The sequence below is a fragment of the Oncorhynchus nerka genome, linkage group LG9a, assembly GCF_034236695.1.
Source record: "Oncorhynchus nerka isolate Pitt River linkage group LG9a, Oner_Uvic_2.0, whole genome shotgun sequence".
Taxonomy (NCBI): Eukaryota; Metazoa; Chordata; class Actinopteri; order Salmoniformes; family Salmonidae; genus Oncorhynchus; species Oncorhynchus nerka.
Window position 1 is genome coordinate 55,816,493 of NC_088404.1, and position 14,732 is coordinate 55,831,224.

A 14,732-nucleotide genomic window follows, 5' to 3' on the forward strand; every position below is an offset into this window, starting at 1 on the left:
TTATATTTTTCAGAGTTCCAGGTTGTCTTGAAAGCACCACGAGATGCTTATCTGTCTATAGGTTAATTTGATAGGTTTAGTGGAATGAAATTGGCGCGTTTTCGTTATGTACCTTATCTTTGAGTGGAAAACACCTTCTCAAACAGCAAATGCATAGGGAACGGAAGGCAGGCTTCATCAGCGCGTCACACACCACTTTGCAATGAGCTGGAGGCAGTATGCATTTTGAAAACATACTGTATACTTAATTGTCTTGCCTTTCTTCAAAGTATCCTAGCCAAAACCAGACCATATCCGTTGAGGCAATTATTTTATTTCAACTTTCTTTCATTGTCCGGTTGCCAAAGGCACAATCCTAGTCATATTAGCAATCCATGCTAGTTGTTGCATATTAGATCTCCCCTGTTCCTAAAATATATTTTATCTCTTGTACATGCGAGCGGTTTCATGAGACAAGGTGCTTTTGTCTTGTTTTCCCGCTAATTGCATTATGGAACAAACATTTGCGTTGTAGTCTACCATCTTGTGCGCATTGCACCCTCAATTTGCATGTTTGGTAAATATGAATTACTGTGATCTAAATGGGATTTCTGTCAGTCCTATAAAGTGTAGTAGAATTGCATGAAATGTGTTTATAAAATGCCAAGAAATGTATCTCATATAGCCTAGGCCCACATTATGCCACTACGCAGTTTCTTTCTTGTGTGATTGAGTTGTATTCTTAGCCTAAATTATGTCTATCCAATCTGTTCATCACGTTAGGAATGGTAGGCTGTCTTACATAAGTTTGCGAATGCGATGATGCATGGAATGCCTTTATTATAAAGGTGCATTTTTAGGATAAAAATGTGCGTCTCCAAACTTGAAACTCACGCACCGCCTATGGCTATAGAAATGCGCCCTCTGCACCGGGGGTCTGGCAGCGTCTTGGGTGCTATTTAAAGGGTTGACTGTAGGGGATATTTGGGCTGCGGTGTGTTTTTGAAATCATCACACTTTTTTGTGAGGTTTTATAGCTTGGATGTCACTGCTCCCGGTGTAGCCTACAGTGTGCTTACAGCTGGGACAGGAGAGGGTCATTAGGCACCACGCAGTGTGCGAAATACCCAGATCTTGTCTGGATATTCTGCCATGGGCCATTTCATTTGTTATTTGCTGTGGCCGGCTTGAGGCGGGATTCCATTTCCCCATAGTTGTGTGGTACAAAGAGTACCGACTGAAAGGGAACGTAACGTTTTGCCTAACTACTGTTCCCTGAAGGGAAACGAGATACAACACCTGTTTGGCCCCACCCCGCGCCGCCCAGTTTTGGGCTCGGTGAAGAGCAGTACTGAAAGAATGAATCTGAGGCTCAGGGTTATCACCCGTGAAAGGCGGGGCTTCCAGCGACGTGTGTGGATTTCCTTGGCCTTGTCAGGCATGATTCTAATTCTTCTATTGAAGTCTCGAGAGTGTGACTCCCCATAGTTGTGTTGTACCTCGCTTCCCTCTTTCAGTGAACAGTAGTTAGGAGTCACGTTAACTCAGGATTCTATGTTTATCATGCAGAAAAGGAAAGATAAACGCAGAAATATTATCTTGCTGTGTTTTTGTAAACGCATATCTATAATGTTTCTTATTGTAAATTCTGCTTCGCTTAAGTCAGGGTTCGCTCTAAATCATAAATGTAAAAAGGACTATTTTTGCGCTTCAGTTGCACTTCTCCTCTCAGAAGAAATGTCAGACAGCACTCTGACTGATGTGTAGGCTACTTTCTCCGGTACTTTCCTCTGGTGTACAGTCGTGGCCAAAAGTTTTAAGAATGACACGTATATAGATTTTCACAAACTCTGCTGCCTCAGTTTGTATGATGGCAATTTGCATATACTCCAGAATGTTATGAAGAGTGATCAGGTGAATTGCAATTAATTGCAAAGTCCCTCTTTGCCATGCAAATGAACTGAATCGCCCAAAAAACATTTCCACTGCATTTCAGCTGACATGTCACTGATTCTCTCGTTAACGCAGGTGTGAGGGTTGACAAGGCTGGAGATCACACTGTCACCCTGATTGAGTTCGAGTAACAGACTGGAAGCTTCAAAAGGAGGGTGGTGCTTGGAATCATTGTTCTTCCTCTGTCAACAATGGTTACCTGCAAGGAAACATGTGCCGTCATCATTGCTTTGCACAAAAAGGGCTTCACAGGCAAGGATAAATCAACCATTTATCAGATCATCAAGAACTTCAAGGAGAGCGGTTCAATTGTTGTGAAGAAGGCTTCAGGGCGCCCAGGTAATTCCAACAAGCGCCAGGACCATCTCCTAAAGTTGACTCAGCTGTGGGATCGGGGCACCACCAGTACAGAGCTTGCATCTGCACGCGCAGTGAGGCGAAGACTTTTGGAGGATGGCCTGGTGTCAAGAAGGGCAGCAAAGAAGCCACTTCTCTCCAGGAAAAACATCAGGGACAGACTGATATTCTGCAAAAGGTACAGGGATTGGACTGCTGAGGACTGGGGTAAAGTAATTTTCTCTGATGAATCCCCTTTCCGATTGCTTGGGGCATCAGGAAAAAAAGCTTGTCTGGAGAAGACAAGGTGACAAGGTGAGCGCTACCATCAGTCCTGTGTCATGCCAACAGTAAAGCATCCTGAGACCATTCATGTGTGGGGTTGCTTCTCAGCCAAGGGAGTGGGCATCACAATTATGCCTAAGAACACAACCATGAATAAAGAATGGTACCAACACATCCTCCGAGAGCAACTTCCCCCAACCATTCAGGAACAGTTTGGTGACGAACGATGCCTTTTCCAGCATGATGGAGCACCTTGCCATGAAGCAAAAGTGATAACTAAGTGGCTCAGGGAAAAAAACATCTTTATTTTGGGTCCATGGCCAGGAAAATCCCCAGACCTTAATCCCATTGAGAACTTGTGGTCAATCCTCGAGGTGGGTGGACAAACAAAACCCCACAAATTCTGACAAACTCCAAGCATTGATTATGCAAGAATGGGCTGCCATCAGTCAGGATGTGGCCCAGAGGTTAATTGACAGTATGCCAGGGCGGCTTGCAGAGGTCTTGAAGAAGGGTCAACACTGCAAATATTGACTCTTTGCATCAACTTCATGTAATTGTCAATAAAAGCCTTTGACACTTATGAAATGCTTGTAATTATACTTCAGTATTCCATAGTAACATCTGACAAAAATATCTAAAGACACTGAAGCAGCGAACTTTGAAAATTAATATTTATGTAATTCTCAAAGCTTTTGGCCATGACTGTAGTTTTTCTCAGGTTGCAGGTTAAAATTATAGATTTAACTTCAAGCAAAACATTAGGATATGTAGCTGGCTACATTCTTTCTATTTTTTCTTTTTGCAAAAAAATACTTTATTCATTGTAAGCAAATGCACTTACAACCCTTATCACTCCATTGAAGCAAAAAAAACCAACACTTGACTTTCAATATAAATGCAGGTTAAGTGGTTTAAAACAGGTTTTTGAAAGCCAATGCAACCCCTGGTTATAATAATAATGTTACATCATAGACCACCCTCTTTTAAAAATGTACTTGTACTTATCCAAAAACACAGGCTTGTTTTCTGTTGGAAACCGTGCACCCTAATAGACAACCCATTTGTTTTGTTACTGAAAAGTGAATTGTAAAAAGTCAGTAACTTTGTCGTTTTCTGTTTTGCGTACAGCGGCTCTTTAATGCTTCAATTGGATGGTATTCAACCTGGAGACGGTGTGAAGGTAAGAGATGGAGTTAATTAGCTCATTCCCTCACCATTCTTAACATTCACAAGGTTACATCATTCTGTTTTTTTGTACGTCCTAGGCTATGGTGATGAATATCCTAAAAGACTCAAACAAAAAGTGAATAGCTGTTGTTTGAGGTCATTTGACTCATAACCTTGTTTTGTTACCAGGATGTATTCCCTTCTAGACTTATGTAATGCACTGTACTCAGTGGACATGATTCTCTATGATGTAGATGGTTAACCTCTCTAGGGGGTGTGGGACGCTACCGTTCCACCTGGCCAACATCCGGTGAAATTGCAGAGCGCCAATTTCAAAAACAGATATACTCATCATAAAAATGTATAAAACATACAAGTGTTGTACACTTCAAGTTTAAAGATGAACTTATTGTTAATCCAACCGTTGTGTCAGATTTCAAAAAGGCTTTACGGCGAAAGTATACCATGCGATTAGCTGAGGACAGCGCCCAGCACACACATTACATACAGTTACCAACCAAGTAGATTAGTCACAAATGTCAGAAATATCAATAAAGTGAATCACTTACCTTTGATCTTCGTATGGTTGCACTCAAGACTCCCAGTTACACAATAAATGTTTGTTTTGTTCGATAAAGTCCCTCTTTATATCCAAAAACCTCCGTTTTGTTGGCGCGTTTTGTTCAGTAATCCAATGGCTCAAAGGCAGTCACAACAGGCAGACGAAAAATCCAAATACTATCCAAAGTTCGTAGAAACATATCAAACGATGTTTAATCAATCCTCAGGTTGTTTTTAGTCATAATAATCGATAATATTTCAACCGGACAATAGCTTCGTCGATATAAAAGAAAAAACAGAAAGGCCCGCTCTTGGTCGTGCGCAGCAATCAGCTAATTGGGGACTTCCCACTATCCACTGACTCAGAGTGGTCTTACTCCCTCATTTTTCAGAATACAAGCCTGAAACAATTACTAAAGACTGTTGACATCTAGTGGAAGCCATAGGCTCTGCAAACTAGGTCCTAACCATTGACATACTGTATAGGCAGGCAAGAGAAAAGCACCCACATCAAAAATATCACACTTCTTGGATCGATTTTACTCAGGTTTTCGCCTGCCATACCAGTTCTGTTATACTCACAGACATTATTTTAACCGTTTTAGAGTGTTTTCTATCCAAATCTACCAATTATATGCATATCCTGCCTTCTGGGCCTGAGTAACAGGCAGTTAACTTTGGGCACGCTTTTCATCCAGTGGTGAAAATAGTGCCCCCTACCGTAGTGAGGTTTAGTATAAAACCAAGTCGTTATTACCACCTACTGAGTATTATGTTCAGAGTCCGATGGGGACAGTGTAATTTTTTGAACTCTCCACATATTGCCAACAAAATGGTTGCCATCATGGATTGTGTGATCGCATTGGAAACAGGGTCCGACATTAATGCTGGGCCGTGGCCAGTAAAAACACTTCTCGAGCAGTATATGCACTTACACAGCACACGTGAGCTGTCCAGAGCAAAAATAAGTTTCCATCAATCTACTCTCTGAGCTGATTTATTTTAGCTATGGAAAGGGATTTCCAAAAGTAAAACTTCAATAGTGAACATGCTTGCAATATGTTGGCTACTGTTGATAGTCTGCAAAGGGAGAACTACAAAAAGACATTTGTCTTGGCTAGCTTATTCTAGCCAGGTCGATATCTCTTTTCAACACATTTGTCTTATTTTTTTATTTTTTTTATTTTACCTTTTATTTAACCAGGCAAGTCAGTTAAGAACAAATTCTTATTTTCAATGACGGCCTAGGAACAGTGGGTTAACTGCCTGTTCAGGGGCAGAACGACAGACCTTGTCAGCTCGGGGGTTTGAACTTGCGGTTACTAGTCCAACACTCTAACCACTAGGCTACCCTGCCGCCCTCTTAAAGGGGTTGTGTCCTTTTTTGAGATGTAAAAGAACATCTAAAAATGGCTTACTATTCTAAAGAATAGAGTAATTACTTAAATGTTGAAATTATATTTTGTTTTTTTCTTATACACGTCATAGTAACCAAATGTAGCGTATTAGAGATTCTCTGGTACCTTTTTTGTATACTTCTTAGCCAGTAGTGGTGAAAGTAGCGAAAATTGCGTTCTATGTCACATACTGTAGGTGCAGATATGTGCATTACGTCATTGCTCTCTCTCGCTCCGCTGTGTGTGCATCTTGCTAGCTGTCATTCAAATGGCAGGAACTCTAATCGCCAGGGGCCTGGCCCACATGGCGGAAATGGAAAGCGACTGTTTACTGGAAGCAAACTAGGGATTTCGTGGCTAATTGAGGTAGGACAGCAATTCTTCTCATAGATTATACATCAGTGGTTCTTAACCTTGTTGGAGGTACTGAACCCCACCAGTTTCATATGCGCATTCACCGAACCCTTAATTGGAAAAATAAAATGTGATTTTTTCAAATTCAAAACATAGGTATATATTTTACTGGTGCACAAAATGAACTGTGCGTCAACATCACTGTGTTCAAAGAACAAAATCATCAAAACATGATTTTCACACAAAAACAAAAACATGATAATGAATATTTACTGCAAATCAGTGTGACTTCTGCTGTTGCCTTTCGGAGACCAGTTCAGAAATGCGCGGCTTCACCTTGGCAAGTGCCACTCTCATGTCCTTTTCGCAACAAAGTCTGTTCCTTTTCTTCGTTTTTATGTCCAGCATCCTCGAAAAGGATTGCTCGCAAAGATATGTTGTAAAAAACAGTATGAAAATCTCGAGAGCTTTCTTAGCAATAACAGGGTACGTTACCATTTGTTGACACCAAAATGTTGAAAGCGTTGTTGTTCTGAAGAGTTGCTGTTGAACCTGGCTCTGCTGAATTTCAATGATTTCATCAAGGTATTCATCATTGACATCTGTTGTCTCAACACTAAACGTGAACGGCTATCTCACCCATGCTGGATATGACTCTCTTGTAGGGAAGTATCCGTCGAGAGACTTTGCAAGCTCATCTAAGTGCGTGGCAATTGCTTGCTTCAGTTTCGCGGGTGCAGAAATGTCTCCGATTCCAGATACATCTTCGATCTTACTTACAGTCGTCCAGCAGGGGAAATTTTGCGAAGTTATCATTCTCTGTTCGTCGTTTCCATAACGGTAGCTTTTTTTGAAAAGCCTTCAGGTTTTCCTCCGCTTCGATGATGTTGACTCCACCGCCCTGTATCTTTTGATTGAGATGATTGAGAGCTGCAAAGATATCAGCCATGTACGCTAAAATGAGAATGAACTCAGAATTTTTGTAGCAATCTGCATGACAATGTTGGTGCTCTTGCAAAAACAGGGCTAATTCCACACGCACGGCAAAATCACGATTCAGCACCTGTCCCCGGGATAACCACCAGCAACAAACCGATCCTCACAGCATCGTACGAAGTTGCTTACCTGATCGCAAAGCAGGGAAAACGACACACCATTGGTGAAAGGATCGGTTTGTTGCTGGGTACAAAGCCGAGAACAGGCAGAGTAGCCTTTTCATCGAATCTGGCTCTCTTCATCTTGAATTCAGCGAGCGTTGTGTTCTTGTATTTCCCATCTCCATGCAGCTTAAGGAAGTGTTCTTAGTTTTGCAGGTGCTAGACGAGAATTACTCAACTTGGCATTGCAAATCATCCGCAAGCGGGGCGTGTCATCACGAATCATATGAGTCGGATGTGTGTCTTGACCTCCGCCGAACCCCTGAGACTGACTCACCGAACCCCTGGGGTTCGATCGAACCCAGGTTAAGAACCACTGTTATACATGTATAAAGTACACATTGACACATCCAGCCCAAAGCGGGAGGTAAAAAATAAAATAAAAATTACTAGGCCCAATGTCTTTTAAAAACTACATTTACATTTACATTTAAGTCATTTAGCAGACGCTCTTATCCAGAGCGACTTACAAATTGGTGTGTTCACCTTATGACATCCAGTGGAACTGCCACTTTACAATAGTGCATCTAAATCTTTTAAGGGGGGATTACTTTATCCTATCCTAGGTATTCCTTAAAGAGGTGGGGTTTCAGGTGTCTCCGGAAGGTGGTGATTGACTCCGCTGTCCTGGCATCGTGAGGGAGTTTGTTCCACCATTGGGGGGCCAGAGCAGCGAACAGTTTTGACTGGGCTGCGCGGGAACTGTACTTCCTCAGTGGTAGGGAGGCGAGCAGGCCAGAGGTGGATGAACGCAGTGCCCTTGTTTGGGTGTAGGGCCTGATCAGAGCCTGGAGGTACTGAGGTGCCGTTCCCCTCACAGCTCCGTAGGCAAGCACCATGGTCTTGTAGCGGATGCGAGCTTCAACTGGAAGCCAGTGGAGAGAGCGGAGGAGCGGGGTGACGTGAGAGATCTTGGGAAGGTTGAACACCAGACGGGCTGCGGCGTTCTGGATGAGCTGTAGGGGTTTAATGGCACAGGCAGGGAGCCCAGCCAACAGCGAGTTGCAGTAATCCAGACGGGAGATGACAAGTGCCTGGATTAGGACCTGCGCCGCTTCCTGTGTGAGGCAGGGTCGTACTCTGCGGATGTTGTAGAGCATGAACCTACAGGAACGGGCCACCGCCTTGATGTTATTTGAGAACGACAGGGTGTTGTCCAGGATCACGCCAAGGTTCTTAGCGCTCTGGGAGGAGGACACAATGGAGTTGTCAACCGTGATGGCGAGATCATGGAACGGGCAGTCCTTCCCCGGGAGGAAGAGCAGCTCCGTCTTGCCGAGGTTCAGCTTGAGGTGATGATCCGTCATCCACACTGATATGTCTGCCAGACATGCAGAGATGCGATTCGCCACCTGGTCGTCAGAAGGGGGAAAGGAGAAGATTAATTGTGTGTCGTCTGCATAGCAATGATAGGAGAGACCATGTGAGGTTATGACAGAGCCAAGTGACTTGGTGTATAGCGAGAATAGGAGAGGGCCTAGAACAGAGCCCTGGGGGACACCAGTGGTGAGAGCACGTGGTGAGGAGACAGATTCTCGCCACGCCACCTGGTAGGAGCGACCTGTCAGGTAGGACGCAATCCAAGCGTGGGCCGCGCCGGAAAACTACACCATGTCCGGACCAGTAGATTTTTGGACAACTGACCGGGCCAGTGAGAGAAATTAAGTTACCGATGGACCCTGTTTGGAAATATTTAATCATTTCTGGTTGCTATTACTGCAAGCTTGAAACCACTGATTTGACTCTTACAGATATTCACCATATAACAAAATGTAATATTTGTGAGAATTAAAGGGGATTTATTTTAATGTGTTCCCCATTCCCCCTCTAACTCTGTACACAGGCTGAACGTTTCCCCGGACTGATAGGCACACTGACTGGCTCAATGATGGAACTACAAACATTACAGGAGGCCCTGAAAGTGGAAATTCAAGTCCATCAGGTAGGAGGAAAACATCCCTTGGTGTTCCGTAGTTTTTAAATTTATTTGTTGTTCATCTGCTCTGTGTTCAGGCTCTTTGTTAGGCCTGCAAATTATTAAAATACTTTTAATCATCTGGGATAACTCAAATATTGAGGGTTACCACTTATGTGGTCACCGCTATTATGAAGAGTGCTATTGATAAGATCCACTGAAGACCATTGCATTACGGGGCAATTCCAAACGTCCACTTAAACTGCATTTTCACTTTGTCTCCCATTTGATATCAATGCATGACTAGGTTCAAATTTGACTCAAGTGGAAGTTAGGATTTGCCCCTATGTTTCAACTTCAGGCATCCATTTGTATTCCATGTTCGTTAGTGAGTAAGCATGAGTGTAATGGAGGTTCTCTCCTCTGTATGTGCTATGATAAGGGATGCGTCCTAAATGACACCCTATTCACTGCTTTTAACCAGGGCCCATAGATAGGGGATAGTGTGCCATTTGGGACGAAGGCCAGGTCTTCAGCCTCCTTGCTGTTGAGCAACTAGCAGGTCAGGCCAGCATCTTATAGTGAGCTCAGTCCCTAAAGTCCCATAACCACACTCACACTCGCACATTGAACAGGCATCTCCCAGAGGAGTGGTCAGCCACATAGAGTAGACCTGGCATCAGCGCATTGATAGGCCACCTAAGGTCCTCTGCTTAGTAATGTCCCCAATCACCTCATAACAATAGGAACCAGAGTTTAGCACCCAGTTTATGAAGGTCTGGGGTGACCTTGGCATGTGGGGTTAGTTTTAAAGGTCATTTTTCATTACAACCCTTATCCACGCTGTTTTTTTGTATTTATTTTTTGTTTGTGTTAACTGTTCTCTGCAGGATGAGTGGGCAAATTTAATATCTCTGCAGTTTCTTTATAAATTGGATGTAAAGTGTATGGGCGAGTAATTCCTATGTAAGAAGTCACACATTTCACTATTTATAAAGTAATATCCTAATCTGATATTCAAATAATCATATTTATACTATATGCTATTCAGTGTTATGCCTGTTCAAACTGAATGATGGCCACTCACAATTGGGTATGGGACAGGATTAGATGTATTAGTCACATGCTCACAGTCGCAGATGTAATTGCAGGGTACAGTGAAGTTCTTAAACTCTGAGCTCCAACCAACAGTTCAGGTCAAAAAGAGAAATGAATGAAACAATAATAAAAGTAATAATATTAATATACACATTTACGACTGTAACAATGATACATGTCCATAGGGGGATGGGGACAGGGTAGATGTCTGTTGGAGGGGGGTGTTGGTGTGTAAGAAGGTCCATAGGGGGATGGGTGCAGTTGCTGTAACAGTGTTCTCTCGATGGTGCTCCTGTAGAACTCTGAGTGCCCTCGGGACAGGCTGAATTTCTTCAGCTTCCTGAGGTTGAAGAGTCACTGTCGTGCCTTCACCACGGTGTCTGTGTGGTTTGACCATTTCAGCTCCTCGGAGAGAAACTTGGACATTTTTGACCGTCTCCAGAGCGGCCCTGTTGATGAAGATGGGGGTGTGCCCAGCCTAGTTCCTCCTGAAGTCCACGAGCCACTCCTTTGTTTTAGTGATGTTGAGGGAGAGATTGTTTACCTGGCACCACGGAGGCAGAGTACATACTTTCCTCTCTGTAGGCCCTCTCAAAGTTTTTGGTAATCAGACCTACTACTGTCGTGTCATTAGCGAACTTGATGATGGAGTTGGAACTGTGAGGCCACACAGTCTGAGTATACAGGGGGTATAGGAGAGGACTGAGGACGCACCCTTGTGGGGACCCCAGGTTGAAGATCAGTGTGGAGGAGTTAATGTTGCCTACCTTCATCACCTGGGGACAGCCCGTCAGGAAGTCCATATGGAGGAGTCATTCCCAGGCCCTTTGAGCTTTGTGTTGAGCTTAGAGGGCACTATCGTGTTGAAGGCTGAGCTGTAGTCAATGAACAGCATCCTCACATATGCATTCCTTTTGTCCAGGTGGGTGAGGGCAGTGTGCAGTGCAATGGCGATTGTGGATCTGTCGGGGCTGTAGGTGAATTGGAGAGGGTTGAGTGTGTCGGGAAGGGAGGAGGTGATGTGGTCTTTGACTAGTCTCTCGAAGCACTTCATGATGAAGGTGCACTGGGTTCAATGCAGTGCCTGTAGGTGTCACTGTCCACAGTGTGTAGTATAGTCTTGTGGAATGTCCCTGAATGCATTTGTTATTCTACTGACATTTGTGTCCTTTCTTCTACAGAAACTGGTCGCCCAAATGAAACAGGACCCACAGGTAAAGACATTTATCATTAATAATTGTTTTTGCTATTAGTAGACATGGAAATGTTGCCAACAAAATGCATATTGACTCCTGGATAGTTTGATACAATACATTTACTCTTATTCAGAGCAACATACAGGGGCAATTAAGGCTGTGCCTTGCTCAAGGGGACATGGACAGATTTTTAACCTAGTAGGGTCGGGGATTTGATCCGGCGACCTTTCGGTTACTGGCCCAACGCTCTTATCCGCTAGGCTACCTGATGCCCCATACATTTCTTACTGATAAGATACAATTTATTTGGAGATGTAAGTGCATGTGAAGCATTAGTGTGGCGAATGTGACAAAAGTGTTCAAATTCAGTTTGAAATTGTTGGTCAGGTTTAAATGAATCAAACTGCCTTTTCATGTTAACCTGGATGTGGATTGCTTGAGTTTGGAATGAAAGTGCCCTAAAAAGAGCTTTGCCTTCCTTTGCAGAATGCTGATCTGAAGAAGCAGCTCCATGAACTTCAGGCTAAGATCACAGCGCTTAGCGAGAAGCAGGTATTTCAGGACACCCTGCTGACACAACACAAGGATATCCCAGGTTGCCCTATATGAGCGCAGACTCACACCATGCGTTTGATAAACAGGAGATTTAAAAATGAAGATTCAAATGCTTAACCAGTTGGTTATTTTACTCATTTGTTTATTTTAAATGCCCAATGCTGTCAAAAATGAGATTTCCTGTGTTTTATATATATAGTACCAGTCAAAAGTTACTCATGCCAGGGTTTTTCTTCATTTTTTACTATTTTCTACATTGTAAAATAATAGTGAACACATCAAAACTATGAAATAACGCATATTGAATCATGTAGTAACGAAAAAAAGTATTAAACAAATCAAAATGTATTTTATATTTGAGATTCTTTAAAGTAGACACCCTTTGCCTTGATGACAGCTTTGCTCACTCTTGGCATTCTCTCAACCAGCTTAACCTGGAATGCTTTTCCAACAGTCTTGGAGTTCCCACATATTCTGAGTACTTGTTGGCTGCTTTTCCTTCACTCTGCGGTCCAACTCATCCCAAACCATCTCAATTGGGTTGAGGTCGGGTGATGGTGGAGGCCAGGTCGTCTGATGCAGCACACCATCACTCTCCTTGGTCAAATAGCCCTTACAGAGCCTAGACATGTGTTGGGTCAATGTCCTGTTAAAAATCAAATGATAGTCCCACTAAGCGTAAACCAGATGTGATGGTGTATTGCTGCAGAATGCTGTGGTAGCCATGCTGGTTAAGTGTGCCTTGAATTCTAAATAAATCACTGACAGTGTCACCAGCAAAGCACCATCACACCACCACCTCCATGCTTCACGTGGGAACTACACATGCAGAGATTCATCTACTCTGTGTCTCACACAAGATTTCCACTGGTCTCATGTCCATTGCTGGTGTTTCTTGGCCCAAGAAAGTCTCTTCTTCTTATTGGCATCCTTTAGTAGTGGTTTCTTTGCAGCAATTTGACAATGAAGGCCAGATTCATGCTTTCTCCTCTAAACAGTTGATGTTGAGATGTGTCTGTTACTTGAACTCTGTGAAGCATTTGTTTGGGCTGCAATTTCTGAGGCTGGTAACTCTAATGAACTTATCCGCTGCAGCAGAGCGTCTTCATTTCCTGTGGCGGTCCTCATGAGAACCAGTTTCATCATAGTGCTTGATGGTTTTTACGACTGCACTTGAAATGTTCCGGATTGACTAACCTTCATGTCTTCAAGTAATGATGAACTGTCGTTTCTCTTTGCTTATTTGAGCTGTTCTTGCCATAATATGGACTTGGTCTTTGGCCAAATAGGGCTGTCTTCTGTATACCACCCCTACCTTGTCACAACACAACTGACTGGCTCAAATTCTCACCAAGAAAGAAATTAATTATACAAATGTAACTTTTAACAAGGCACACCTGGCACACCACATGGAATTGAAATCAATTCCATGTGACTACCTTATGAAGCTGGTTGAGAGAATGCCAAGATTGTGCAAAGCTGTCATCAAGGCAAAGGGTGGCTACTTTGAAGAATCTCAAATATAAAATATATTTTGCTTTGTTCAATCATTTTATTTTGTTACTACATGATTCCATATGTGTTATTTCACATTTTATATGTATTCACTATTATTCTACAATGTAGAAAAAAAGTCAAAATAAAGAAAAACCCTGGAATGAGTAGGTGTCCAAACTTTTGACTGGTACTGTTTTTCCACACTGAACTTGGAATAGTAATGTGAAAATTATGATAATGCTCTTTTTAGTGTTAGAGCTGTTTTAGAAGACCTGTTTTTTGGGGATCAGCAGGCAGTAAATTAGTTAATAGACCAATAACACAGCTAGTTTTAAGTTTTCCTCTCCACTCAGAACAATCCACAACAAAATTCTTGCTTGAGAAGTTGCTCATTGCTAAGAAGCTATTTTTAAACATTTTAATTGAAAATAATCACAGTAAGGTATGTAATTGCTACCCAGAAATGATTTGATATTGAGATAAAAACGGCTGTATTAGACCTTTAACATCATATTTGAAGATACCCACAAATGAATTATATATGTTTAAATTTTAACAGTTTGTCTTAAAGGAAATATGCACCCATTTTGAATGTTATATAATTTGTAGGCATCTCTGAGCAATGTTCTATCGATTCCCAGGGTCATTTCATGCTTATCTGAGTTCTTGCCATTCACACGGGCAGAAATGTAGCTGGTATGACTCTGCCTTTCTAGGGAGTTTTTCCTAGCTTCTGTGCTTCTACTAGAGGTCGACCGATTAATCGGCGTGGGCGATTTAATTAGGGCCGATATTTTTTTTTTTTTTCAAGTTTTCATAACAATCGGTAATCTGCATTTTCGGAAACCCAATTATGGCCCATTACGTTGCATTCTACGAGGAAACTGCGTGGCAGGCTTGAGCAGCTGTTAGGCGAGTGCAGCAAGGAGTCAAGGTAAGTTGCTAGCTAGCATTAAACTTATCTTATAAAACAACAAGTCAATCTTTACATAATCACTAGTTAACTACACATGGTTGATGATATTACTAAGTTAACTAGCTTGTCATGCGTTGCGTATAATCAATGTGGTGCCTGTTAATTTATCATCGAATCACAGCCTACTTCGCCAAAGTAGGCTGTGAAAATACTGCCCCCTAGTCACAACACAACCCCTTAAGGCTAGGGGGCACTATTTTCATTTTTGGAAAAATAACGTTCCCAAAGTAAAAGGACTATTTCTCAGGACCAGATTCTAGAATATGCATATAATTGACAGCTTAGGATAAACACTCTAAAGTT

General features: G+C 42.5%; 1 protein-coding gene across 5 annotated transcripts in view; it reads left to right on the plus strand.

The window, feature by feature from the left end:
* Positions 1 to 14,732, plus strand: part of phf21ab (PHD finger protein 21Ab) — a 79,090-nt gene that overhangs the window by 13,539 nt on the left and 50,819 nt on the right. For all 5 annotated transcript variants that reach the window (XM_029668661.1, XM_029668665.1, XM_029668664.1 and 2 more), the window contains exons 3-6: positions 3,685 to 3,736; positions 9,036 to 9,134; positions 11,387 to 11,419; positions 11,888 to 11,953. In XM_029668661.1, the coding sequence (XP_029524521.1) occupies positions 3,695 to 3,736; positions 9,036 to 9,134; positions 11,387 to 11,419; positions 11,888 to 11,953 (240 nt within the window). In that variant the 5' untranslated portion in view covers positions 3,685 to 3,694. The remainder of the gene's footprint in view (positions 1 to 3,684; positions 3,737 to 9,035; positions 9,135 to 11,386; positions 11,420 to 11,887; positions 11,954 to 14,732) is intronic.